The sequence below is a fragment of the Rhineura floridana genome, chromosome 12, assembly GCF_030035675.1.
Source record: "Rhineura floridana isolate rRhiFlo1 chromosome 12, rRhiFlo1.hap2, whole genome shotgun sequence".
Taxonomy (NCBI): Eukaryota; Metazoa; Chordata; class Lepidosauria; order Squamata; family Rhineuridae; genus Rhineura; species Rhineura floridana.
The window spans coordinates 8,332,959-8,354,649 of record NC_084491.1 but is presented as its reverse complement, the minus strand read 5'-3'; the positions used below and the strand labels follow the sequence as shown (position 1 = coordinate 8,354,649).

The 21,691-nt window shown below is 42.1% G+C and overlaps 1 protein-coding gene across 2 annotated transcripts in view; it reads left to right on the top strand.

Moving 5' to 3' along the window:
- IKBKB (inhibitor of nuclear factor kappa B kinase subunit beta) overlaps positions 1 to 19,558 on the top strand; it is a 44,958-nt gene extending 25,400 nt beyond the window's left edge. The window contains exons 12-21 of one of the 2 annotated variants that reach the window (XM_061592394.1): positions 5,880 to 6,003; positions 6,947 to 7,098; positions 8,024 to 8,085; positions 10,255 to 10,364; positions 13,330 to 13,379; positions 14,068 to 14,167; positions 14,393 to 14,540; positions 16,602 to 16,645; positions 18,390 to 18,480; positions 19,330 to 19,558. In XM_061592394.1, the coding sequence (XP_061448378.1) occupies positions 5,880 to 6,003; positions 6,947 to 7,098; positions 8,024 to 8,085; positions 10,255 to 10,364; positions 13,330 to 13,379; positions 14,068 to 14,167; positions 14,393 to 14,540; positions 16,602 to 16,645; positions 18,390 to 18,480; positions 19,330 to 19,398 (950 nt within the window). In that variant the 3' untranslated portion in view covers positions 19,399 to 19,558. Of the gene's footprint in view, positions 1 to 5,879; positions 6,004 to 6,946; positions 7,099 to 8,023; positions 8,086 to 10,254; positions 10,365 to 13,329; positions 13,380 to 14,067; positions 14,168 to 14,392; positions 14,541 to 16,517; positions 16,646 to 18,389; positions 18,481 to 19,329 lie in introns of both variants that reach the window. The other variant, XM_061592393.1, reaches the window with a different exon arrangement.
- The last annotated feature ends 2,133 nt before the right edge of the window (positions 19,559 to 21,691 follow it).

The window sequence follows — 21,691 nt, the reverse complement described above, 5'->3', positions numbered from 1 at the left end:
ATGGAAAAACTTTTAAGAGATGACCCAGTGTATTTTGAAAAAAAGAACAGAGATATGATTTTACAGCAGTATTTCAGCAACCTATTCAGAATGGATGGCAAGAAAATATTTGGGATAGAGGTAATTCCCATCAGACTCTTACTATATGACTATGGCTTTGACAGCAAGATTATTATGGAATACTGATAATGGAAGATTGGATATTGAAATTACTGGACTTAACAAGACTACTGAAGATGGAAGATGGAAAATGGAACTAATAGAGATAATAGAACAATGGCTACTGAAATTATTGAATCTAACAGATTCTGATGTGATGGATTAATTGAAATGTTTATTTTGACTATGGTTATGACAATAAGATTATCATAATTAGTAATGAGATGGATTAATCGATATGCTTATCTGGAAAAAAAAATTGATAGATATATTTCTTAAAGAATTGAAACCTCTCTTTGACTTTTTGTGGAAAGAATAAAGTAATGTTTATGAGATTTGATGATTAAGTAAGATAACTACTGGAGGAAAGTGATTTTATAATATGACTTAAGAGACAGGATTGTTATATATTATAGACTTATAACTGATTTGATCTTTGACAAATGGGAAGTCAATATTTTACTCTTTATTTTTTATTTTTGTTTTTTTTTTTTTTTTTTCTTTTTGTTTAACTATTTTTGATTTTGTTTTTTGTCTTTGAATGTTTTATGATTTTGTCTTGTATGTTTTATGAAAATCTGAATAAAAATTATTGAAAAAAAAAAAAATAACAGAAATCTAGTTTTTAGCTGTGAATACATAGCTGCACCACAAAGAAAGGAGCGCAAGAATTGGCATGACAGAGCACTCACACCCTTTTGTAAAAAATACTTTCGGAAAAAGCAAACTTTAAAGGTGGCTAGCATAAAAACCCCTGGAGCTGCCCACCTGAAATTTGGCAGGGTTAATTCCCTCCGTAGGGGCTACATGTCCCTTTGTGAAAAAACAAAACCGTTAGGTCTGTTTTAATTTTAAAACATTTTAAATTTTAAAGATGGCTAGCATGAAAACCCCTGGAGCTATACACCTGCAACTTGGCCAGTTTAATCCCTTATATAGAGCTACCATGCCTCCAAATTCCATGTCCCAATGTCAAAAAACAAGAAAGCTATGGTTGTTTTGGTTTTGCAATGTAAGTCAGTAGGATTTCTGGAGATTTGTCATATTCAGATTTGGGATTTGGTCCAAATCTGTCTGGACCAGATTGGGCCTGATCTGCATTTACAAATTGGAGTCACAAATTGGATTGGGGAGGTCCGTACACAACCCTAGTCTCATGCTCAATTTGGTGTTGTGAAACATTGCATGATCACTAAGACCAAGGTAGGAAATTCATTCAGTCTAAGATGTGCTTATACTTTCAGTGGGAAATTTCAGAAGTTGGAGTGAATTGAAAGAGTCAACCACTGCTGGCAAGAGTTGTGTCACTCTGAAATTTCTTGTTTCTGTAGACAGAGGTCTACACTTAATGGACACTCATGCTCTATGATGAAAAGCAGGTATACTGTGTAAGACACAGAACTGTTCTCTCATTCCCTGTCTGTCTCTGCATCTGTCAGGAGATAACCCAACAGGAAGGTACTTCCACCACTGAGGTCTGTGGGTACTCAGTGGCAGTAGTAGGATCCATCCGTAAAACTGACTGGATTATTCAGGTGGGGGCTGAAATAGCAAGGAGTAGCAGGTGAGGGCTGAAATACTTAAGGAGTAGTTTTGCCTTGCTGGTTAGAGGACTGAAGTTTTGAATCATAGAATAGTAGAGTTGGAAGGGGCCTACAAGGCCATCAAGTCCAACCCACTGCTCAATGCAGGAATCCAAATCAAAGCATTCCCAACAGATGGCTGTCCACCTGCCTCTTGAATGCCTCCAGTGTCGGAGAGCCCACTACCTCTCTAGGTAATTGGTTCCATTGTCGTATGGCTCTAACAGTTAGGAAGGTTTTCCTGGTGTCCAGTCGAATTTGGGCTTCCTGCAACTTGAGCCCATTATTCCGTGTCCTGCACTCTGGGATGATCGAGAAGAGATTGTGTGTGACAAACTGTACTTGAAGAGTACTATCATATCTCCACTCAGTCTTCTCTTCTCCAGGCTAAACATGCCCAGTTCTTTCAGTCTCTCCTCATAGGACTTTGTTTCCAGTCCCTTGATCATCCTCGTTGCCCTCCTCTGAAATTGTTCCAGTTTGTCTGCATCCTTCTTAAAAGTGTGGTGTCCAGAACTGGACGCAGTACTCAAGATGAGGCCTCACCAATGCTGAATAGAGGGGAACTAATACTTCACGCGATTTGGAAGCTGTAATTCTGTTAATGCAGCCTAAAATAGAATTTGCTTTTTTGCAGCCATATCACAATTTTGGCTTATATTCAGCTTGTGATCAACAACAATTCCAAGATCCTTCTCACATGTAGTATTGCTGAGCCAAGTATCCCCCATCTTATAACTGTGCATTTGGTTTCTTTTTCCTAAGTGTAGAACTTTGCACTTATCCCTGTTAAATTTCATTCTGTTGCATTCAGCCCAATGCTCCAGTGTATCAAGATCTCTTTGAATTTTGTTTCTGTCTTCCACAGTATTAGCTATTCCTCCCAATTTTGTATCATTGCAAATTTGATACGCATGCTCTGTACCTCCTCATCCAAGTCGTTAATAAAAATGTTGAAGAGCACTGGGCCTAGGACTGTGCCCTGTGGTACCCCACTCGTTACTTCTACCCAGTTTGAGAAGGAACCATTGTGAGTATGATTCTGGAGCCAACTATGGATCCACCTGATAGTTGTTCCATCCAGCCCACATTTAGCTAGGTTGCTAATCAGAATATCATGAGTCCCTTTGTCAAAAGCTTTGCTGAAGTAGAGATATATTATGTCAACAGCATTCCCACAGTCTACAAGGCAGGTTACCCGATCAAAAAATGAGATAAGATTAGTTTGGCAGGATTTGTTCTTCATAAATCCATGTTGGCTCCTAGTAATCACTGCATTGTTTTCAAGGTGCTTACAGATTGACTGCTTTATAACCTGCTCTAGAATTTTTCCAGGGATTGATGTTGGGCTGACTGCTCTGTAGTTTCCTGGTTCCTCCTTTTTGCCTTTTTTGAAGATAGGGACAACATTAGCTCACCTCATCCGGCACATTACCAGTCCTCCACAATTTTGTAAAGATAATAGACAGCAGTTCTGAGACTTCAAGACTTCAGCCAGTTCCTTCAATACTCTAGGATGCAGTTTATCGGGCCCTGCCAATTTAAACTCGTTCAACGTGATTAGGTATTCCATGACCATTTGTCTATCAATCTCAAGCGCTAATCCTGTCCCTTCTACTTCACGTTTCCCAGGAGGGTCATAGACCCTTTTTGGGAGAAGACTGAGCCAAAGTAGGAATTGAGGACTTTGTCATCTGTTATCATTTTGCCATCCTCACTGAGTAGCTGTGCCACTATTTCCTTTCTTTGTCTTTTACTATGGACGTACCTAAAGAAAGCTTTTTTGTTGCTTTTAGCATCCCTCACTAACCTCAGCTCATTCTCAGCTTTAGCCTTCCTGACACCATCCCTGCAATTCCGTGATACCTGCCTGTACTCTTCCTTTGTGTCCTGGCCTTCTTTCCACTTCCTGTATGTGTCCTTTTTTGTTTTCAGGTCAGCTCTAACCTTTTTGTGAAGCCACATTGGCTTCTTCTGCTGTTTTCCCCCTTTTTTCTTTGTTGGAATTGCTTGCCGTTGTGCTTTTAGAATTTCCTTTTTTAGAAACTCCCACCCATCTTGGACTCCTTTTCTCATTAGGGTCGCTTGCCATGGAACCGTACTTACAATTGCTCTGAGTTTATTAAAATCAGCTTTCCTGAAGTCCAGGGTGCACATATGGCTACTCTCAGCTTTTGCTTCTGTTAAAATCAAGAATTCAAGTATGGTCTGGTCACTTTCCCCCAGAGTTCCTGTAACTGCCACTTCATCCACCAAATCATCTCTATTGGTTAGAATCAAGTCCAGAATAGCTGATCCTCTGGTTGCTTCCTCCACTTCCAAACATATAGTGCAACTCCACCTTCCTTTTTATTTCTTCTGTTCTTTTTGAACAAGTTGTATCCTTCAATTGCTGTATTCCAGTCATGGGAGTCATCCCATCAAGTTTCAGTTATACCTATCAAGTCGTAATTACCCTCCTGTATTAAGAGTTCAAGTTCGTCCTGCTTGTTTCCCATGCTCTGTGCATTAGTAGACAGACATTGAAGACCATGTGATTTGTGGCTTGGCTTCCTTACTACATTTTTCTGAGGACTGTTAATGGGCCCTATTAGAGCTGATCTCTCTGTTCCCGTTACTGTGCACAAGTCTTCATCAGTCACCACCAAGTTTACGTCTCCCTGCCCCTTAGGATTCAATTTAAAGCCCTCCTGATGAACGTCTCCATGCTGTGGCCAAACACATTCTTCCCAGTCCTTGTGAGATGCAACCCATCACTTGCCAGCAGTCCATCTTCCAGGAAGCATAGCCCATGGTCCCAGAATCCAAATCTCTCACGTCGGCACCACCTTCGTAGCCAGTCATTCACACTGAGTATTTTTCTTTCCCTTTCTACTCCTCTTCTAAGTACTAGAAGGATGGATGAAAAACTATCTGGACCCCAAAGTCCTTGAGTTTCCTTCCCAGAGCTTCGAAGTCTGATGTGATTTCTTCATAGCTTCATTTGGCAGTATCATTTGTTCCCACATGGATGAGGAGAAAGGGATACCTGTCGTTGAGCTTGTTGAGTGATTGCAACCCTTCTGTCACATCTCTAATCCATCCTCCTAGTAGACAGCATACCTGGCAAGTCCACGGATCTTCTCTACATACTTGGGTTTCGATCCCACACAGCAGGGAGTCTCCCACTACTAGTACTCTCCTCTTCTTGTTGTGGGGCGTGGTTTCATTGCCCCTGCTTGATTGAGTTTCAGCCTCTTGCTCATTATCGCACAGGGTTTCCTGTAATTCTTCCACCACAGGCTGTCCTCTAGTCTCATCCTCGAGTGGTTGAAAGCAGTTCCATAGTTCCACTGGTGAAGGGTGTCTTCTAGCTCTTCTGCTCCTAACTGTCACCCTTTCCCACGGAGTTTCCTCCACTTCATTATTCCTCTCCAAAGCAGCCTCTTCTGCTACCACATGCTGTTGCTGTTCCACCTCCACTTCACTTTGCTGCTGTTGTTCCAGTGTTCTGTCTAAGAACTTTTCATCTTCTCTTACAGTGCTCAGTGTAGCCACCCGCCGTTCCAGGCCTCTCACTTTTTCTTCCAACAGCGCCACGAGCTTGCACATGTATGTCATGTTGTTCTCAGGCAAGAAAACAAACATGGCACACACCTCGCAGGTCCCAAACATTGGATTGTCCTTTCCGTTCATACTCTCTTCTATCTTTTGTTTCTGACTACTTGTTTTGGAGTGGCCTGTGCTTTGTCCTGTCCTACTTCAGGGTAAACGTGAGAGTCCCACTGGTATGCCGTGCGCTGTGGACCAACTGAGACAGCTCCCTCTGCTCTACTCACTTAGGAGTCAGGAAACAGAATTTGACTTGAAACGGATTTGATTTGACTTGAAAAAGCTTTATGTAGCATCCAACTAATTTAGAGACCATGCTAGTGTCCTGCTGAGTCCTTGTATAACCTGAAAAAGTCCAGAGTCACTAATTCTAATTAAGTAGAAACCAGGACATTATTATTATATTATTTCTTCCTGAATTTATATCCCTCCCTTCCTCCCGAAGGAGCCTGTGTTAAGCATCACAGACCCTAAGTGGGGTGGGGGGAGTGGCGTTTCCATTTCTGTCCAGCTTCCTTGTTGATCCTGCTCCTCTTTCTCCTGCAGTTCAGGATCCAAAGAAGAACCTCACCTTCCTCCAGCTCCGCAAAGTATGGGGGCAAGTCTGGCATACTATCCGAAGTCTGAATGAGGACTTTAACCAGCTTCAGCATGGTCAGCGGGCAGCCATGTATGTGATATGATGCAGCTCTTTGTGGAAGGGAGGGCTGTAAAAATTTATGTCAACCTAGCTAAGGCCTTTGTAAGCTGTTTTTTATTTGTTATTTTATTTCACAGGCAACCTATGTGAACTCTGTACAAAAGAACGTATTCCCAGTTCTGTGCCTAGAGAAACTATAGTTCTGAAACACTGAACATTTAGACAAATTTGCATTATATTTATTTGCCCAGTTGATTTTATTTATGCTAGCCTGAAGGAGGGGGGAATGTGGGTCCATGCCTGGAACTCTGTCCTGCTCAGCTGCCTTCTGAAATTTCAGAATGACTTTCCATCTTGTCCTGCTCACACTGAAGCCTTGCTTTAAAGAAAAAAAAAGGGGGGGACGACAAGAAGGAAACAAAAATTCTCAAGTATCTAAATTCTGTCTTTGATAACAACATTTATGGGCTGAATGCATGCTGTTCTGAATACAGTCTATATGGAATAGTCTCCCACAAGAGGCTTGCTTGGCACCTTCTCCTTGGTCTTTTCAATTGTGCTTTTAAAGTAACCTTGGGCTATTGTGGTCTTGGGTAGTTTAATCTGGTCTCAACTGTTTATGCTGTCTCTGTTGTTGTTTCGTGCTTGTTTTTTCATGCTTTCTGTTTGTTTAAATTATTACGTACTGCATTGGTAGTGTTGGTTTGTGTGTAAGACACCAGGAAATATTTACAGATGGTGGTTATATAAATTTACTAAACAAATAATAGTATCTGTGAGACTGAAAGAACTACTGGTTGAAAGGGTTGGGTCACGTTTGTTGGGCTGATGCTGGGTGGTGATGATGGCTGTGGAGCCCAAGTGTGGGAGAACAGGGATACAGGGTTTAGTCAGCTGGAACTCTTCATAGGGTGACTCTCTGTCTCTGTCTCTCTCGCTCTGTCTCTCTCTCTCTCTTTCCTTGGCTTCATAGGAGGAACCTGTTACGCCACAACAGCACCCTTTCCAAGATGAAGAACACTATGGCCTCCCTGTCACAACAGCTGAAGGCAAAGCTGGACTTCTTCAAAGCCAGCATCCAGATTGACTTGGAGAAGTACAACGAGCAAACTGAATTTGGAATCAGTGAGTTTTGCTGTCTCTAATGAGGCGAAAGAGACAAAAGCAGTTGCTAGGACAGGCTGGTGACCTCTTCCCTATTTTTCTTTGCCTTGATCCTGGGTTACATTGTCTACAGTATCATTGCATGCTGCAATTCTTCCTGGACTAGACCACTTGACACTGCAAAGAAAGGCTTGTAAGTCTGAATCCCTCTGCATGCCAAAGACTCTCGGCACAGAGAAAACTTGTCTGGGAAAAAGACTAGGCCAGAATCCTTCCTAGGGTTTGTTTATACAGGGAATTCTTGGCATGAGAGAGAATTCAAACCTACAACAGAATTTGAATACTGTTTATTCACTCTATGTGCTTAATAAATTACATTTATCTTCTTGTCTACATATCACATAGCTTGGCATTGGTTAAGAAAAGAGGTTTCTCTCCATTCCTTCACATTCCATGCAATGCCACCAGTTGTACCCTGTGTATCCCACCTCACTTTCATCATATGTTGAGAATCTGCATCCAGTTGGACAGCTCCCTATTTTTCACAAGCTTTTCTTTTGTCTGTGGTGGCTCAGGGGCTTCCCGAGCCTCTAGGACAGCCTACAATTCTAAACTTCCCACCTTTATTATATATATCACCCCTTGTACTCTCCAAGACTGGCAAGAGCTCTCTAACCACCGCCTTCCCAGTGTGTACAGCAACAAAGGCCCTTCAGCCCTTGCTCAGTTCAGAATATGGCTCCTGTTAAAAAATTAGTTGCCCTGTGATGTAGTGCCCTGAGTCCACTCTATCCTAAATTTTCTCATCAGACTTGAATTTCACCTGCCCCAGCATCTAAGGTTTATTGTGACCCCCTGAGAAGGCTCAGATGGACAGTTTTCCTGATTTAGGAAGAGCCACTTAGCTTTATAAAGTTTGAAAACCAGTGCTCTATTTGTTTTACAGCTTCTGAGAAACTGCTGCTTGCATGGAAGGAAATGGAGCAGACAGTAGAGCTCTATGGGCGGGTATGTTTTAACTTTTCAACACTTTTTTTTGTTTGATTGAGTGTTTCCCCCCCTGCTCCTTTTTATAGACTGGCTAGAGTTACCAAGCCATAACCTGTAAGTAGGTAAGGTGGGTGGAAACAATTTCTGGGTAGGGGAGATGGAAGCACTTCCTGCGTGCAGTATTGGAGGCTGCATATTAGTGGACAAGGAATTAACAGCTATTTAAGCTCATTTCCTTCACAGCTTGGGGTGAGGGGTAGGACATTGGCTGAATTTTAACAGCTAGAGTTGTGTAATAATGGGGGTGGGGAGAGAGCACAAAAAGAGCCAGTAACAATAAACATTTATTGTGTCGAGCAGGGGTGGGCAGAAGCTAGATCTACTGGCAGATCTCAGTGATTTGCAGTAGATCAGCAAGTATTTCTGACTCTGAATTGTTTAACAATGGCAGCAACAAAATGACTCTTCCCTACATTATACTGCTGAAATGAAAAAAGACTGAGGTAGTGCAAGATTTTTGTGTGAAAGGACTGTGAGCTCCATCCAGTTCTGGAACACAAACAAATTCCTAGACTCAGAATTCTTTCCTTTGTGTGTCTTTTGTACCAGGTTCTGGTTGATGGATCTTGATGCTCTAGATCAGCCTTTCCCAACCAGTGTGCCTCCAGATGTTGTTGGACCACAACTCCCATCAGCCTCAGCCATTGGCAATGCTGGCTGAGGCAGACGGGAGTTGTGGTCCAACAACATCTGGAGGCACACTGGTTGGGAAAGGCTGCTCTAGATAAAAACACAAAGTAGATCCCCAAGCCTGATGTCTGCCCACCCCTCCTTTTAAGTATTCAAAACATTTCAGATACATTGTCTCAGTAATCATAACTTGTGAGGTAGGCTATTATTATACTGCATCCCATATTGCAGATGGGGAGCTGAGGCTGAAAGAGGGCTTTACCTAAGGCCACTTAGTAAGACTGTTGTTTATTCATCTCCTTCACCAAAGCCTCAAGGTGACTTAACTATGAAAACAACAAATACACTTTGATAATTAAATGTGAGAAATAAAAAAAATGGCAGTCAGTCAAGACACTTAAAATAATCACCAGAATAACCAAAGTCTCTCCCGACAGCATAAATTATGCTGCTGAAGTTTTACATTGTTTATGGGTCCTAATGAAGGTTTTATTGTAATGTATTCTTTTTGTGTTTATGCTGTGCCTTTGGCTATTAATTTTTTCTAAGTCGTTTAGAACTCTTTTGAAGTGAGCAACTAATTTAAATAAGTTAAATAAATAATAATTAGTCTCCATTAAAAGTGATCAGCCTAAAAAAAATTATTTAGTTAAGAACAATAAAGACATTAAATAAAAGCATTAAACAACATTCAAAATGTTAATGTGCCAGGTGAGCCTCCTTAAAGAGAGCGTTCCATAATGGATGCGGGGGGGACAAAAGACCCTTTTGTCACCATTTGTTCTGCTTCTCCTAGAGGAATATAAGGAGGTGAGATAGATTTCGAAGTGAGGGTTCTTGGCTGATAGGCACCTGGTTATACCAACACCATTGTCTGTCTGTAACCAGCAAGTGTCCCTCAAAAGGCTCTGAAAGTGCTTGGCTGATTTATACCCTCCAGTGTGTCATTCAAAAGCTTATGATGTGTTAACAAAACATGGTTTTTAATTTTAATTGGCTGGTTTGCGGGCTTTGAAATTCAAGATCATTTGGTTGCCCCTTAATCTTAGTCAGCCTTTGCCAACCTGGTGCCCTCCAGATGTATTGGACTACAACTTCTATCAGCCCCATCCAGTATGGCTGTGCTGGTCAGAGCTGATGTGAGCTGTAGTCCCAAAGCATCTGGAGGGCACCAGGTTGGCAAAAGCTGGTCACTGGGCATTCAGCAGTAGAGCTCAAGACCAAAAACCCCTGTGACATCAGCTGAGACTGTGACTTTTGAGCAATTGAGTTGATAGCAGCAACCAGAGGGGTCAGAACACAGTTGCCTGGTGTTAGTAGTTCCTCCAGCCTTCTAGGGCATGAGGCCATCTTCTCATTGCCAACCTGGGAATGTTTTAAGACTGGCTGAAAAGAGCTGGGTTACCTGCAGCCTAAGCTGCTGGGAATGTCTTATCACATGGCTAAACAACTCCTGATCTGCTGTTGCTTCCTTGGCCCCTCCTCTGCCTCTCTAAGGAGGAGGAAGTTGAGCAGCTGGTGAAGAAGACAATGGCGCTGCAGACAGATATTGTGGACCTGCAGAGAATCCCACAGGGCCCAAAACAAGGGAGCTCTTTGGATGCCCTGTAAGTAGTTGCTTTTTATGCCTTCTCTTGTTTTAGCCTTTACCTAAAGGTACTGTTCTCTCCAGTATCCATCATCCAGGTGCAGCAGAAAATCACTTCCTTTGCCAGTGTGTTGATAATCATGTACCCTGGCAAGAAGGGTAGGTATGTGTAACACATCAAACATGTCAGCTTTTATTTGGGTTGCCTGGCGTCAAAAGACAACATAAAAGTCATGGAAAGTTAGGCACACCTTACAGCAACCAGTGAGAAAACACTTAAATATGTATTTAAAGTCAATTGATTTTATTTTTTTTCTTTGTGTGCTTATCTTTATCTAGGTTGCTGTTATAACAGGGGGTAGCCTGGGGAACTGATTCAGACCCACAAGCAAATGTTTACACCCCCAAGGCATCCTCAATTTTTGATAGTGGTGGCAAAAAAAGAAAACAATTAAGGTAGATATCATGCTGGCAAAGTTTAAACCTCTCCCCTCAGCCCAACAACCTGGTGGGTGTGGTTTGCAAATCACTCCTTTCCTGGTCATCAGATCAGTCATTTGATTGATGAGCAGGGGGGTGATAACCTTCCTCCTCCTCAGCTGATCTGCATGGATCAGCTGACGGAGGAGCTGTGTGCCCCATGTGTGCAAGAGTGTGCGGTAGCCACACCCATTGCTGGGAGGCAGTCCTCAAAGGGTTGGCCAAGGGGGATTGTGACCGTTGGGTCAAATAAGGTTTAGCCATCCCTGACACATAGGCTAGCAAGGCAGGGGGTTGGACTCGATGGCCTTGTAGGCCCCTTCCAACTCCACTATTCTATGATTCTGTGAAAAGGCTAATGTGAGCTGTAATCCAAAGCATATGGAGTGCAATGGTTTAGGGAATCCTAGACTAATCTGTCTCCCTGCCTGCATATTAAAGGCCCTAAAAGGTATTTTATATAGGGTTATATCCAGTGCTAGTCCTACGCAGAGTAGATCCACTGAAATTGATAGACATGGCAAATTTTAAGCCTGTTAATTTAAATGGGTTTACTCTGAGGTTAGATGGATACAACCCACACTCAGCAGAGCCTTTCCAGGCTCCAAATGAGTAATAACTGTACACCTAGGGAAAAAAAAACATGTAAGGAGCAAGACATTTCTAGTCTTGCAATGTCTTTCTAGTTATGAACTTGCAAAGGGAGCAAACATACAAGTTATACCTCCCCCAGCTCAAAAAGGTGACATTCAGCAAAAGGTTTACCACTTGATTCTAAGAAATGAATAACTGAACCGAATTTTATTTCCAATGCTATTGTATAAATATTGTGCTGCTAAGAAAATTTGTATGGTAGATCAAGAATCTTATGGGTCTTGCTCATGTATAATTATTAATTATTTTTATTTATTTATTATTAAATTTGTTAGTCGCCCATCTGGCTGGTTGTCCAGCCACTCTGGGTGACGTGCAAGATAAAACAGTATATAAAACAATTAAAATTTAAAAACAGCTGTCACATGTCCTTGGGATTAAATCTAAATTGGCAAATGAACAATAGACCTGTATTCATTCTACTGAGAAGCTGTAGTGCTGCAAAATAATATGGCACAGAACTTTAGTTGTTGCACAATTCTCCACTTCACACACCCCACCCCTCATCTCCATACTGAAAGAGTGCCATTGCCAATAGGAGACGAGCAGTAGGGAAGAGCGAGGGAGAGGCAGTTTGTGGGGGGAAAGTGATGTCAGAAGAAAGGCTCCCTTATCTGGCTGCTGTAGTTGTAGTGTTAGTATTTTGTGTTTTTATTTTTATTTATTTTATTTGTTTATTAAAGTATTTATAAGCACCACTTTCATACAAGTGCATCAAGGCGGCTTAAGTTTTTTTAAAGCTGTTATTAAATGAAATGTTATTTTAATATTTTTTGTTTTTGTTTCTCACTCTGGGATTGTGTGAACAATAAATAGCAGGTTAGAAATTTAAGTAAAGCAATTAGCTGTGGCCAGATGGAATGTAATTAAGGGGGAGGATGGCAAGCTGTAGGGCAGGGGTGGGGAACCTCTGGCCCATGGGCCTAATCAGGCCCACCAGACCTCCCCATTTGGCCTGTGAGACCAATTCAGCCAAGCCATGCCCACCTGCCCTACACGTGATGTCATATATATGTCAGGTGTGGAACAGGAAAAACAATCAGGGTCAGCTGAAAGGGGGTTTCAGGCACTATCAGTCAGCTGATTGGCATTGCCTACAAAGCCCTATGCAAAACTCTGAGGAAGATAGCCTTTCGAAAGAGGTTTCTGAAGACCCTTGCAGCCAAAAAAGGCCAGAGGTGGGCAGTTCCACGCACCTGTCAAACTTGACCTGTGAGGGGTGGTGAAGATCTATCCCACCAACCAGATCCAGTTTGTCACCCCTATCTCTGCTATTGGGGAGATAATTACATTTATCATTGCAAATTAAAAGTGCTTTCTAGTTTGTAATGTGTTTGCTCAGTGAAGTAGATCACTTAGTATACCTCCTTTACAGGATAATTGAGGCTGATTTACCCAAGGCCATACAGAAGGTCTTGAGCCACGTTGTCCATTGGTCTGCCTCTTATGTTGCAAGAAGCTTTGAATATTTTGCAGAAACACAGGATACAAAGTTTGGTTAATAATGAAAAATGATGATCAATCTCTTTCCCCTTTCTCTCTTCTCAAATGGTCTTAGTTTCACAGCCTTAGGGCAAAAGACAGGGAAATATGTTGGTGGACTGATAAGAAAAACTGACTTTAGGATAGAGTCAAAAGGTCGGTCTATTTGACTGTAAGTTACTGGTCTACTGACAGTTGATTATAGCAATTGCTTTATACTTTCTTTCAAAAATTTTCTTCTACTTCTCATGTGTAGAATTAAACCCATCCAACCCAACTCCATATTTAGTCTAATTGAGTTTTCTTGGCTCCAGGAGACTATTTTTCAGATGTGTATTCTTCTGATGGCTATTGTGTTTCTTTTATAGAGAGGGACAAGCGAAGGACTTGTACCAGAGACTGAGGGAAAAGCCAAGAGGTAAAAGCCTTTGTAGCATCAGAATCTTGCTGCAGCGTGCTGTTCCAAAGGAGATTACAGCTGGGCATAGGAGAAGAGGAACTGCTGCAAGACAAGATGCCAGCATTGCTTCCTCATCCCACCATTTCCCCATCATTGGGCTCCTTTCCAGCACATTTACAAACCCAGCTCTTCACTCAGCATCAACATACCCCCTTCCAGACTTGTATCTTACCAACACAGAATAGAACATCACTAATGTGGAATAGTTATCCCTTAACACACTTTAGCCTCTTTTTTGTTGACTTAGTGAGGGATGCTTAGAGTGGTGAACTGCAATCTGGCAACTTCATTGCTGCATCCTCAGCTTTCACAGGAAGCCTCATTTCACTCTGCTAAAATAGCTGTTATCAACTGGCTCTAAATTTTACTAATATTGGAAAATGCCCCCCCAAATATAGAATGGTGGTTCTAATCTTCATTAGTGGCAGTGATGGCAAACCCTAGAGAGTGGTATTAATTTATACTGGAATAGATGTGATCTTGCTGATGCATCTCAAGGGTCTTGACTCCTTTGCCCATTGCCAAACCTCAAATATCCTAACAGTCACAGCAATACCAGATATGAGGGCCATTTCGTTTCTTATCTTTTATGTGTTCTCTCTCTCCTGCCCAACACATCACTTGATTCTGCATACTTTCTCTCTAGACCAAAGGACTAGCGGAGACAGCCAAGAAGTAGCACGACTTCTCCTGCAGGCAATCCAGACCTTTGAAAAGAAAGTCGGCCTCCTCTATGCTCAGCTCAGGTAGGACTCCTAAAAACCCACTGTAATGAAGTTGTGCTGATTACTTGGAATAAAGTTGGAATGAGGGGAATACTTCTGGACTGCCTTTTTGCCTCTTACAGTAACAGTGCCATCATCCCATACCTCTCCAACACTAGTGAACTCTTCAACACAATAGTTTTCTGTCCCACCCACTCTGCTTCATGCTGGTACAGCTGCTGATTAGAAGGCTATCATTCTTTACAGTAAAACAGTTGTCTGCAAGCAAAAGGCACTTGAGTTATTTCCTAAAGTGGATGAGGTAATGAGCCTGATGAATGAAGATGAGAAAATGGTTGTCGAGCTTCAGGATAAACGGCAGAAAGAACTGTGGAACCTGCTGAAAATTGCCTGTGTGAGTAAAGTTTAAGATATTTTTCCTGTTAGGGACATCAAATCCTTCTCCATTTGGCAGAGATCAAGTAGTATTCACTGTGTCCATGGCTCCCTCCTAATTCTCAAAATGTGTACCTTCTGGGAACCCTTTCCCTTTTTGTCTGTTGAGAAACCCCTGTATAATGCACAAATTCTGGGGAGTGCACTACCTGGCTGGGCATATTGGGTCTCACATGAACTGAGTGTGCACCCTAGAACATGCCCAAGGCTCTCCTGTTGCTGCACACTGCAGGATAAACTTGGTAGGAAGCTTTCAGGGTAGTGTGTTTAATATTACTGATCTTCTCTTTGAGGAAATTTGGGGTTCCCTGCGGCAGTTTGAAAATCACTTTTATTAGAATCATAGAATCATAGAGTTGGAAGGGGCCTTGTAGGCCATCCAGTCCAATCCCCTGCTCACAGCAGGAAATCCACAGCTAGAGCATCTCCCGCAGATAGCTGTCCAGCCTCTGCTTGAAGACATCCAGCGAAGGGGATCCCACCACCTCCCTAGGCAGTCCGTTCCATTGCCAAACTGCCCTTACTGTCAAGAAGTTCCTTCTAATGTCCAATCTGAATCTACGCTCCTGCAACTTAAAACCATTAGACCTAGTCCTACCCTCTGGGGCAGCAGTGAACAAATCTGTACCCACCTCTATGTGACAGCCCTTCAGGTACTTAAAGAGTGCAATCATGTCACCCCTCAGCCTTCTCTTCACCAGACTGAACATGCCAAGTTCCTTCAACCTTTCCTCATAAGACTTGCTCTCCATACCGGCTATCATCCTCGTCGCCCTCTTCTGAACCCGCTGTAACTTGCCTATATCTTTCTTAAAATGAGGCGCCCAGAACTGAACGCAGTATTCCAGATGAGGCCTGACTAATGCAGAATATAGTGGGACTATTACTTCCCTCGACCTGGAAACTATAGCTCTGTTTATGCAGCCCAAAACCGCGTTTCCCTTTTTTGCCGCAGCATCACCCTGCTGGGTCATGTTCAACTTGCGATCCACTACAATTCCAAGGTCCTTCTCACACGCACTACTGCTAAGCCGGGTATTTCCCATCCTGTACCCGTGCATTTTGTTTTTGTGGCCTAAATGCAGAATCCTGCATTTGTCTTTATTGAACGTCATTTTATTAATTTCAGCCCAATTTTCTAGTTTATCCAGGTCCCTTTGGATTTTATTCCTGTCTTCCATTGTGTTAGCTATCCCTCCCAGTTTCGTATCATCCGCAAACTTCATAAGGCTTCCCTCCACCCCATCATCTAAGTCATTGATAAAAATGTTGAAGAGTATCGGCCCCAGTGGTACTCCACTTGAAACCTCCTTCCAGTCCGAAGCACAGCCACCGACAACCACTCTTTGAGTACGGTTTTCCAACCAGTTGTGAATCCACCTGACAGTATTTCCATGTAGTCCGCATTTGACCAGTTTGCTAATCAAAAGGTCGTGGGGGACTTTGTCAAACGCTTTGCTGAAATCTAGATAGATGACATCTACAGCATTTCCACCATCTACTAGGCTAGTGACCCGATCAAAAAGAGATGAGATTATTTTGACAGGATTTTTTCTTGACAAACCCATGCTGGCTCCTACTAATCACAGCATTGTCATCTAGATAGCTGCCAATGGACTCTTTAATTATCCGTTCTAATATCTTTCCCGGTATTGAAGTCAGACTGACCGGCCTGTAGTTCCCCGGATCTTCTTTTTTACCCTTTTTAAAGAGCGGGACGACGCTTGCCCGTCTCCAATCCTCCGGCACCTCTCCCGTTCTCCAGGATTTCTCAACTGATTAGTTGTTTAAAATCTGAATCCATTTTGATATGACTGCATCACCATTCCTCTCCTCCCGATTCTTGGAAGAGGATGGCAGCAATACCTTCTAGTAAAAATAGTTTTTCTCCATTTTGCATGTAGAAAGTTTGATCTGTGTTCTTCCTCTCCTGCAGAGCAAGGTACGTGGACCTGTCAGTGGCAGCCCAGATAGCATAAACATATCACGCCTTAGTAATCCTGGTCAACTCTCACTGCAGGTTCCAGCTTCCCACAGTAATTTACTGGATCCTGGGATTAAAAGGTAATGCTTCAAGCAATCGTTTGCTGTCATAGTTATAGGTTACCTCTGTACTGATAGTACTCTTGTCTGCAATTAGATAGTTGAACTGGGTGATGTTTCCAGCTACAGTATTGCAACAAGTGTAATTTGCAATTATACACTGTGGTACTTGGAACAATTTCCTTTGCTTTTGAGAAACTGGAAAAATAAAAGATACACTAAGACAACAAATTGGTCTCGTAGCATCTCCTGCTTAAGTTGTTCCTGTGTTAGGTGGCTATATTGCTGAAAGCTCTTAACATCTTTGTAAGGTAACTGTGTAAGTCAATGTACAGGAAGAGGAAATACAGCCCTGTCAATTTTTGCTTTTAGGCATTTGTTTAATTTTGTTTTATAACAGTGCTTATTTAGATGCACGTACAAGCAGAACAGTCTGGACATAGTCTCACACTACACGGTGCAGGAAATATATCAACCATCTTGGTGAAGAAGAAAAATGGAGCTAATTGTAGTCATTCCCAATGCTTAAAAGCAACAGTTGGCTACCCAGCACTCCTAAATACCATCATAGCAGCTTCCGTTCATAGAAAAACATATTGTGTTAATGCCTTAAACCATACACATCTTTAATTGCTTCACTTGAATTAGAACATGTGGCAGTACGAAGTTGAATATCTGACTAGGATGCCTTACTATTAACTCTTAAAACCAATGCCAGTTTTCAGGAAGAGAGGAGCCCTACCTCTACAATTCAAGATGCATGGAGGGTTAAGAAACATAGGAGTAGACTATATCATCTTGCAAATGTGTTTAAGCTTTCCACATTGTATCTTCATGTTGCCTGTGCCCTGTAACCTATAGGTAATACTGGTCACCAGGGCTGTGGAGTCAGAGTCGGAAGCAATTTTGGCTGGAGTCTGAGTCGGTAGAAATGTTCCGACTCCGGCTTCAAAATAAATTTTGATTGACAAATTTTTTAAAATATAAATTCAAAATGTCAAAGAAGCTTCCCATGAAGTCAGCTGTATTTGAGCATTTCACCATAACTCAGGATGGAAAACTTTTTGTGTGTCAGTGTATGACACAGGACCCAGATGAAGACAATGCTGTGATGCCAAGATCAGCGCATATTCAGGCAGCGATAAAAATGCTCCTATGAGAGCTTCCAATTTAAAAAGACATTTACAGCCCTTTCCAGGGCTTTAGAGTTGGAAGCAATTTTGGGTGGAGTCAGAGTCAGACAGTAGAAAAATAGAGGAGTTGGAGTTGAAGGTTTGGCGTACCGACTCCACAGCCCTTTTGGTCACAGGCTACCTTGACACTAATAATGAATACTGTGTTAGAAAAAAGGTATGTACAGAAAAAGGTGTGCATGCTATAATGTGTGACTGGTAGCATGTCTAGCTACAGGAGCATGGTGTAGCAAGGAGATACTTTATTGGCTTCTGACACATGTACTGAAAGCCAAACAAGTTTGTTCCTCTACTCACCATTACAGTATACATGCCTTTTTCTCAAAGCAAGTAATGCATTTTTAAAAATGTTTAAAACATGCACTGTATCACTAGTTACCTTTTTCCATTCTCATAGATTCAGCAAAGAAAACTATGATTTGCTTTTTTAAAAACACACAAAACCCCTAATGGAAATGTGAAGCTCTGCTAAGCCTGACAAAAGTATGCAGTGATGAGCAAACGGGCTTCTTTTATACCTTTTCTTGTCATTGTGATACTCTTTGAAAAAAATTCTCTAACTTCTTTTTTAGTGAGGAGCTACTGATGGAATCTCAGAGTCTCTGCAGTCAACTAGAGCATGTGATGCTTGACACAATGAAGGATCAAGAGCACAGCTTTATGGTAATGTCGCTTTACTTTTATGTAGTAAAGCAGGAGTGGAGAACCTTTGGCCCTCAAGGCCATTTACCTAAAACCATGGGTGGCTGTCCCTCACTTGATGTCACTGGGTGGCATCAGCTGATGGGACGGGGTACGGTTTAATCCTGCTTCACCAGCATGTTCCCTGCAAGTCAACTTTGGCCAGGTATACAGGACCACATATGTCAGTCACTTGATGCCATTGTGATTGACAAGTGGGTGGTCTTGCCCACCTGTCAAAGTTGGCCAGCAAGGGGGGGGGAGTTCTAGCCCACTATGCCAAAAAGGTTTTCTACTTCTTTTGTAAAGAGATGGAGTAAAGGAGGGAAATAACAGCATCAGTAACTTGTTTTTAGCTAAAAGCAGAGGGAAAGCAAACTCATTTAGGTTACATTCACATCCTACATTTATTCCACTTTAAACAGTCATGGCTTCCCCCAAAGAATCCTGGGAGGTATAGTCTGTGAAGCATCCCGTGATTCTCCTCACAGAGCTACAATTGGCAGAGTGGTTTAACAGTCAACCCCTCTTTCCAGAGAACTCTGGGAATTGCAGGTCTGTGAGGGGAAAAGGGATTTTCTAACAACTGTCAGCACCCTTCAAACTATATTTCCCAGCATTCTTTGGAGAAAGCTGTGACTGATTTAAAATGGAAAAAATGTATGGTGTGAATGTAGTGAAAGACTAGCTATGGTCACACAAAAGCTGGTTTAACATGATTTATTCTAGTGAATAAAAGACTTTAGAAGAGAAATATTTTGGGAAGTGGAAGGGAAAGAACACACACTTATATGTGAGAGGTTTCTAAATGAGCATTTGTTTTGTTTACAGACTCTGGACTGGAGTTGGCTGAAACTTCAAGAGGAAGATCGAGCGAGCCTAGAACAAACCCAGATGTGAAAAAGGCCATAATTAAGCCATTTGAAAGCTAACTTTTTCATGTTGGTAGCCCTATATGACTGGGCTGCTGTTCTTAATAAGAAATCTAGATGTATTGCCCATTGACTGACAGTATTCCTCTTTGAATCATCTGTATATAATAATGACTATATTGTTTCTATACTGTGCTTGAGTGTCTTTTTTTTTTAATCTCCGTAATGCTAAAGTTATCGACCCTGACCATTCCTATCTTGAGACTTCAGTAGACTTCTGGCTTGCAAACGAAGAGGGAACAATGTTAGAAATAGCAGACATGCAGGAGCAATCAGTATACGCTAGTTTTTCAGAGAAGGGTGACAAAACAGCTTTAAACTAATATCCATGGGTATGAGTAAGCATCCTTGGTCCAGTCATGTTGGCTTTAAAGGCCTAGGGACCCCATAGCATGCAAGTCCTACTCTACCCAGTGCAAGCAGAGGCAAGGCCAGGCTAGCTTTGGCAAGGAGACTCAGCTAAGGCAGGGAGTATAGCTTGGCATGACGCTACAAGCATATCTGCTTAAAAGCCTAAGGATTATGTAACTCAGGAGTAGCTGGGCCTGAAGCTTCATAATCATGCATTTTCTGGTTCACTGGTTCACTGTTAGGCTGCAGAAAGGCAACACTTGTTTTTTCACAACCAGGATTCACACCTCAAGGATAGACTTAGGCAGTCAAGATGTGGGGCATTACCCAAGCTGCAATGCCTAAATTTTCACCTCCAAATTAACAAGGTCAGCAGATTCTTGCAATATTGCATGTGGCATGTGTTAGGGTTGCACCTGCAGGCAGCTGGGCCCAGAGTCCCCTATATTCATTCTCACTGTCAACTGTCCATCTAGAATACTATGTCAAATCTGGTGATAAGAAAACTGAAGTGATTCTGGAGGTACTTCAATCATTCAACCTGACCAAGTCTTTCTCCACATGGGAGAGCCTCTAAACGAAGTAGTGAATGTTTTCCCACAACATGGAAATCATACCTCAAACAATATAGATACATGCAGGTGGGTTTCTCTTTAGTATCAGAAGTTTTTGTTTTCTGCATGCTGGGATGAGTGAAGATCTTCATTCAAATACTCCTCGATGCTAGACAGCCCAAGCTGGAGTTTTGGGGAAGAACATCTCCCTGTCTCAGCTGAAGCGTTTTTGGCATTTTACATTTCCATTCACAACTGCTGCACAGGAACCCAACCAAGATCTTCCAAAGGACCTCAGCACTCAAACAATTGGCCATTTCCACTCAAGTTGCTGCCCTGGAAATACCTGTGCTTAGCTGCCATAACTTTGGCCAGGCAAGTTTCAGTCTTTGTTGCCTTATCAGTCAATGCAAAGACAAGTCACTAAACTAATCCTTTCTACAACCTGAAAGACAAACCTTTGCTTCATGCTGCTGAGATCGGCTGTGTCCAATGCTGTGCGCACAGAGTTCTTACACAACAGGACTGATCCTTCTCCCGCATACCCTCAAAATCTGCTGCAGAGGGTCATCCAACTCTCTGGAAGAGATTTTGAGGGCAAGGAGGGTTGCAGAGAAACCTTTCTTGCACAAGTAGAAGTTCCGCTGTACTAACAGAGCAGCACTATGCTTTTGTGCAAAACAGACCGACACCGAAGAGAACTGATGATATATTTGACATGTAGAGATAATTACAGGTGTACATTAGCTAAGGAAGTTCTTGGAAGCCCAATGAACTATTGCCTTTCACCTAGCTACCGGGGGAGAAGGTGTCAAAAACGTTTTGGGAATGAAGGCCATCATTTGAGGTCCAGCATTCCACAATTCCTTCCCTATTAGTTCCATTTTGCTGCAGGTTTCTGACTAAAACACAGGACAGCTACTTGAGCAAGTTATCTTTGGTAAACACTATCAGTGGAGTACTCTCCTCCCCAACAGCACATACATAGTGTTCCTTAAGAGAGAAAATGGCAGAAAGATAAACCCATCACCCAAGTTGGTCAATACTGCTACCCAACATCCCTTTCTTGAATCCCCCACCTCCACTGGTTGAGAAAGAGATGTTAAGATTACTAATGTTCTTTTCTGCAAATGGAGTGTATTCAATCCTACCTACAAGAGCTTATTTACCTCAACTTGGGAGGGCATCTCCTACTTAAGTTTGGAATAAATTGTTCCAAAACCGTTCCTCCATACTTTCTTTATATTTTTGGTGCATCATCTATACAAGTTTGTTTACACATTTCTTTCTCACCTGAATTACATGCTGAAACTGGGAGGGGGACTCCTTCTATGAAAGGACTTAACCCAAACCTTA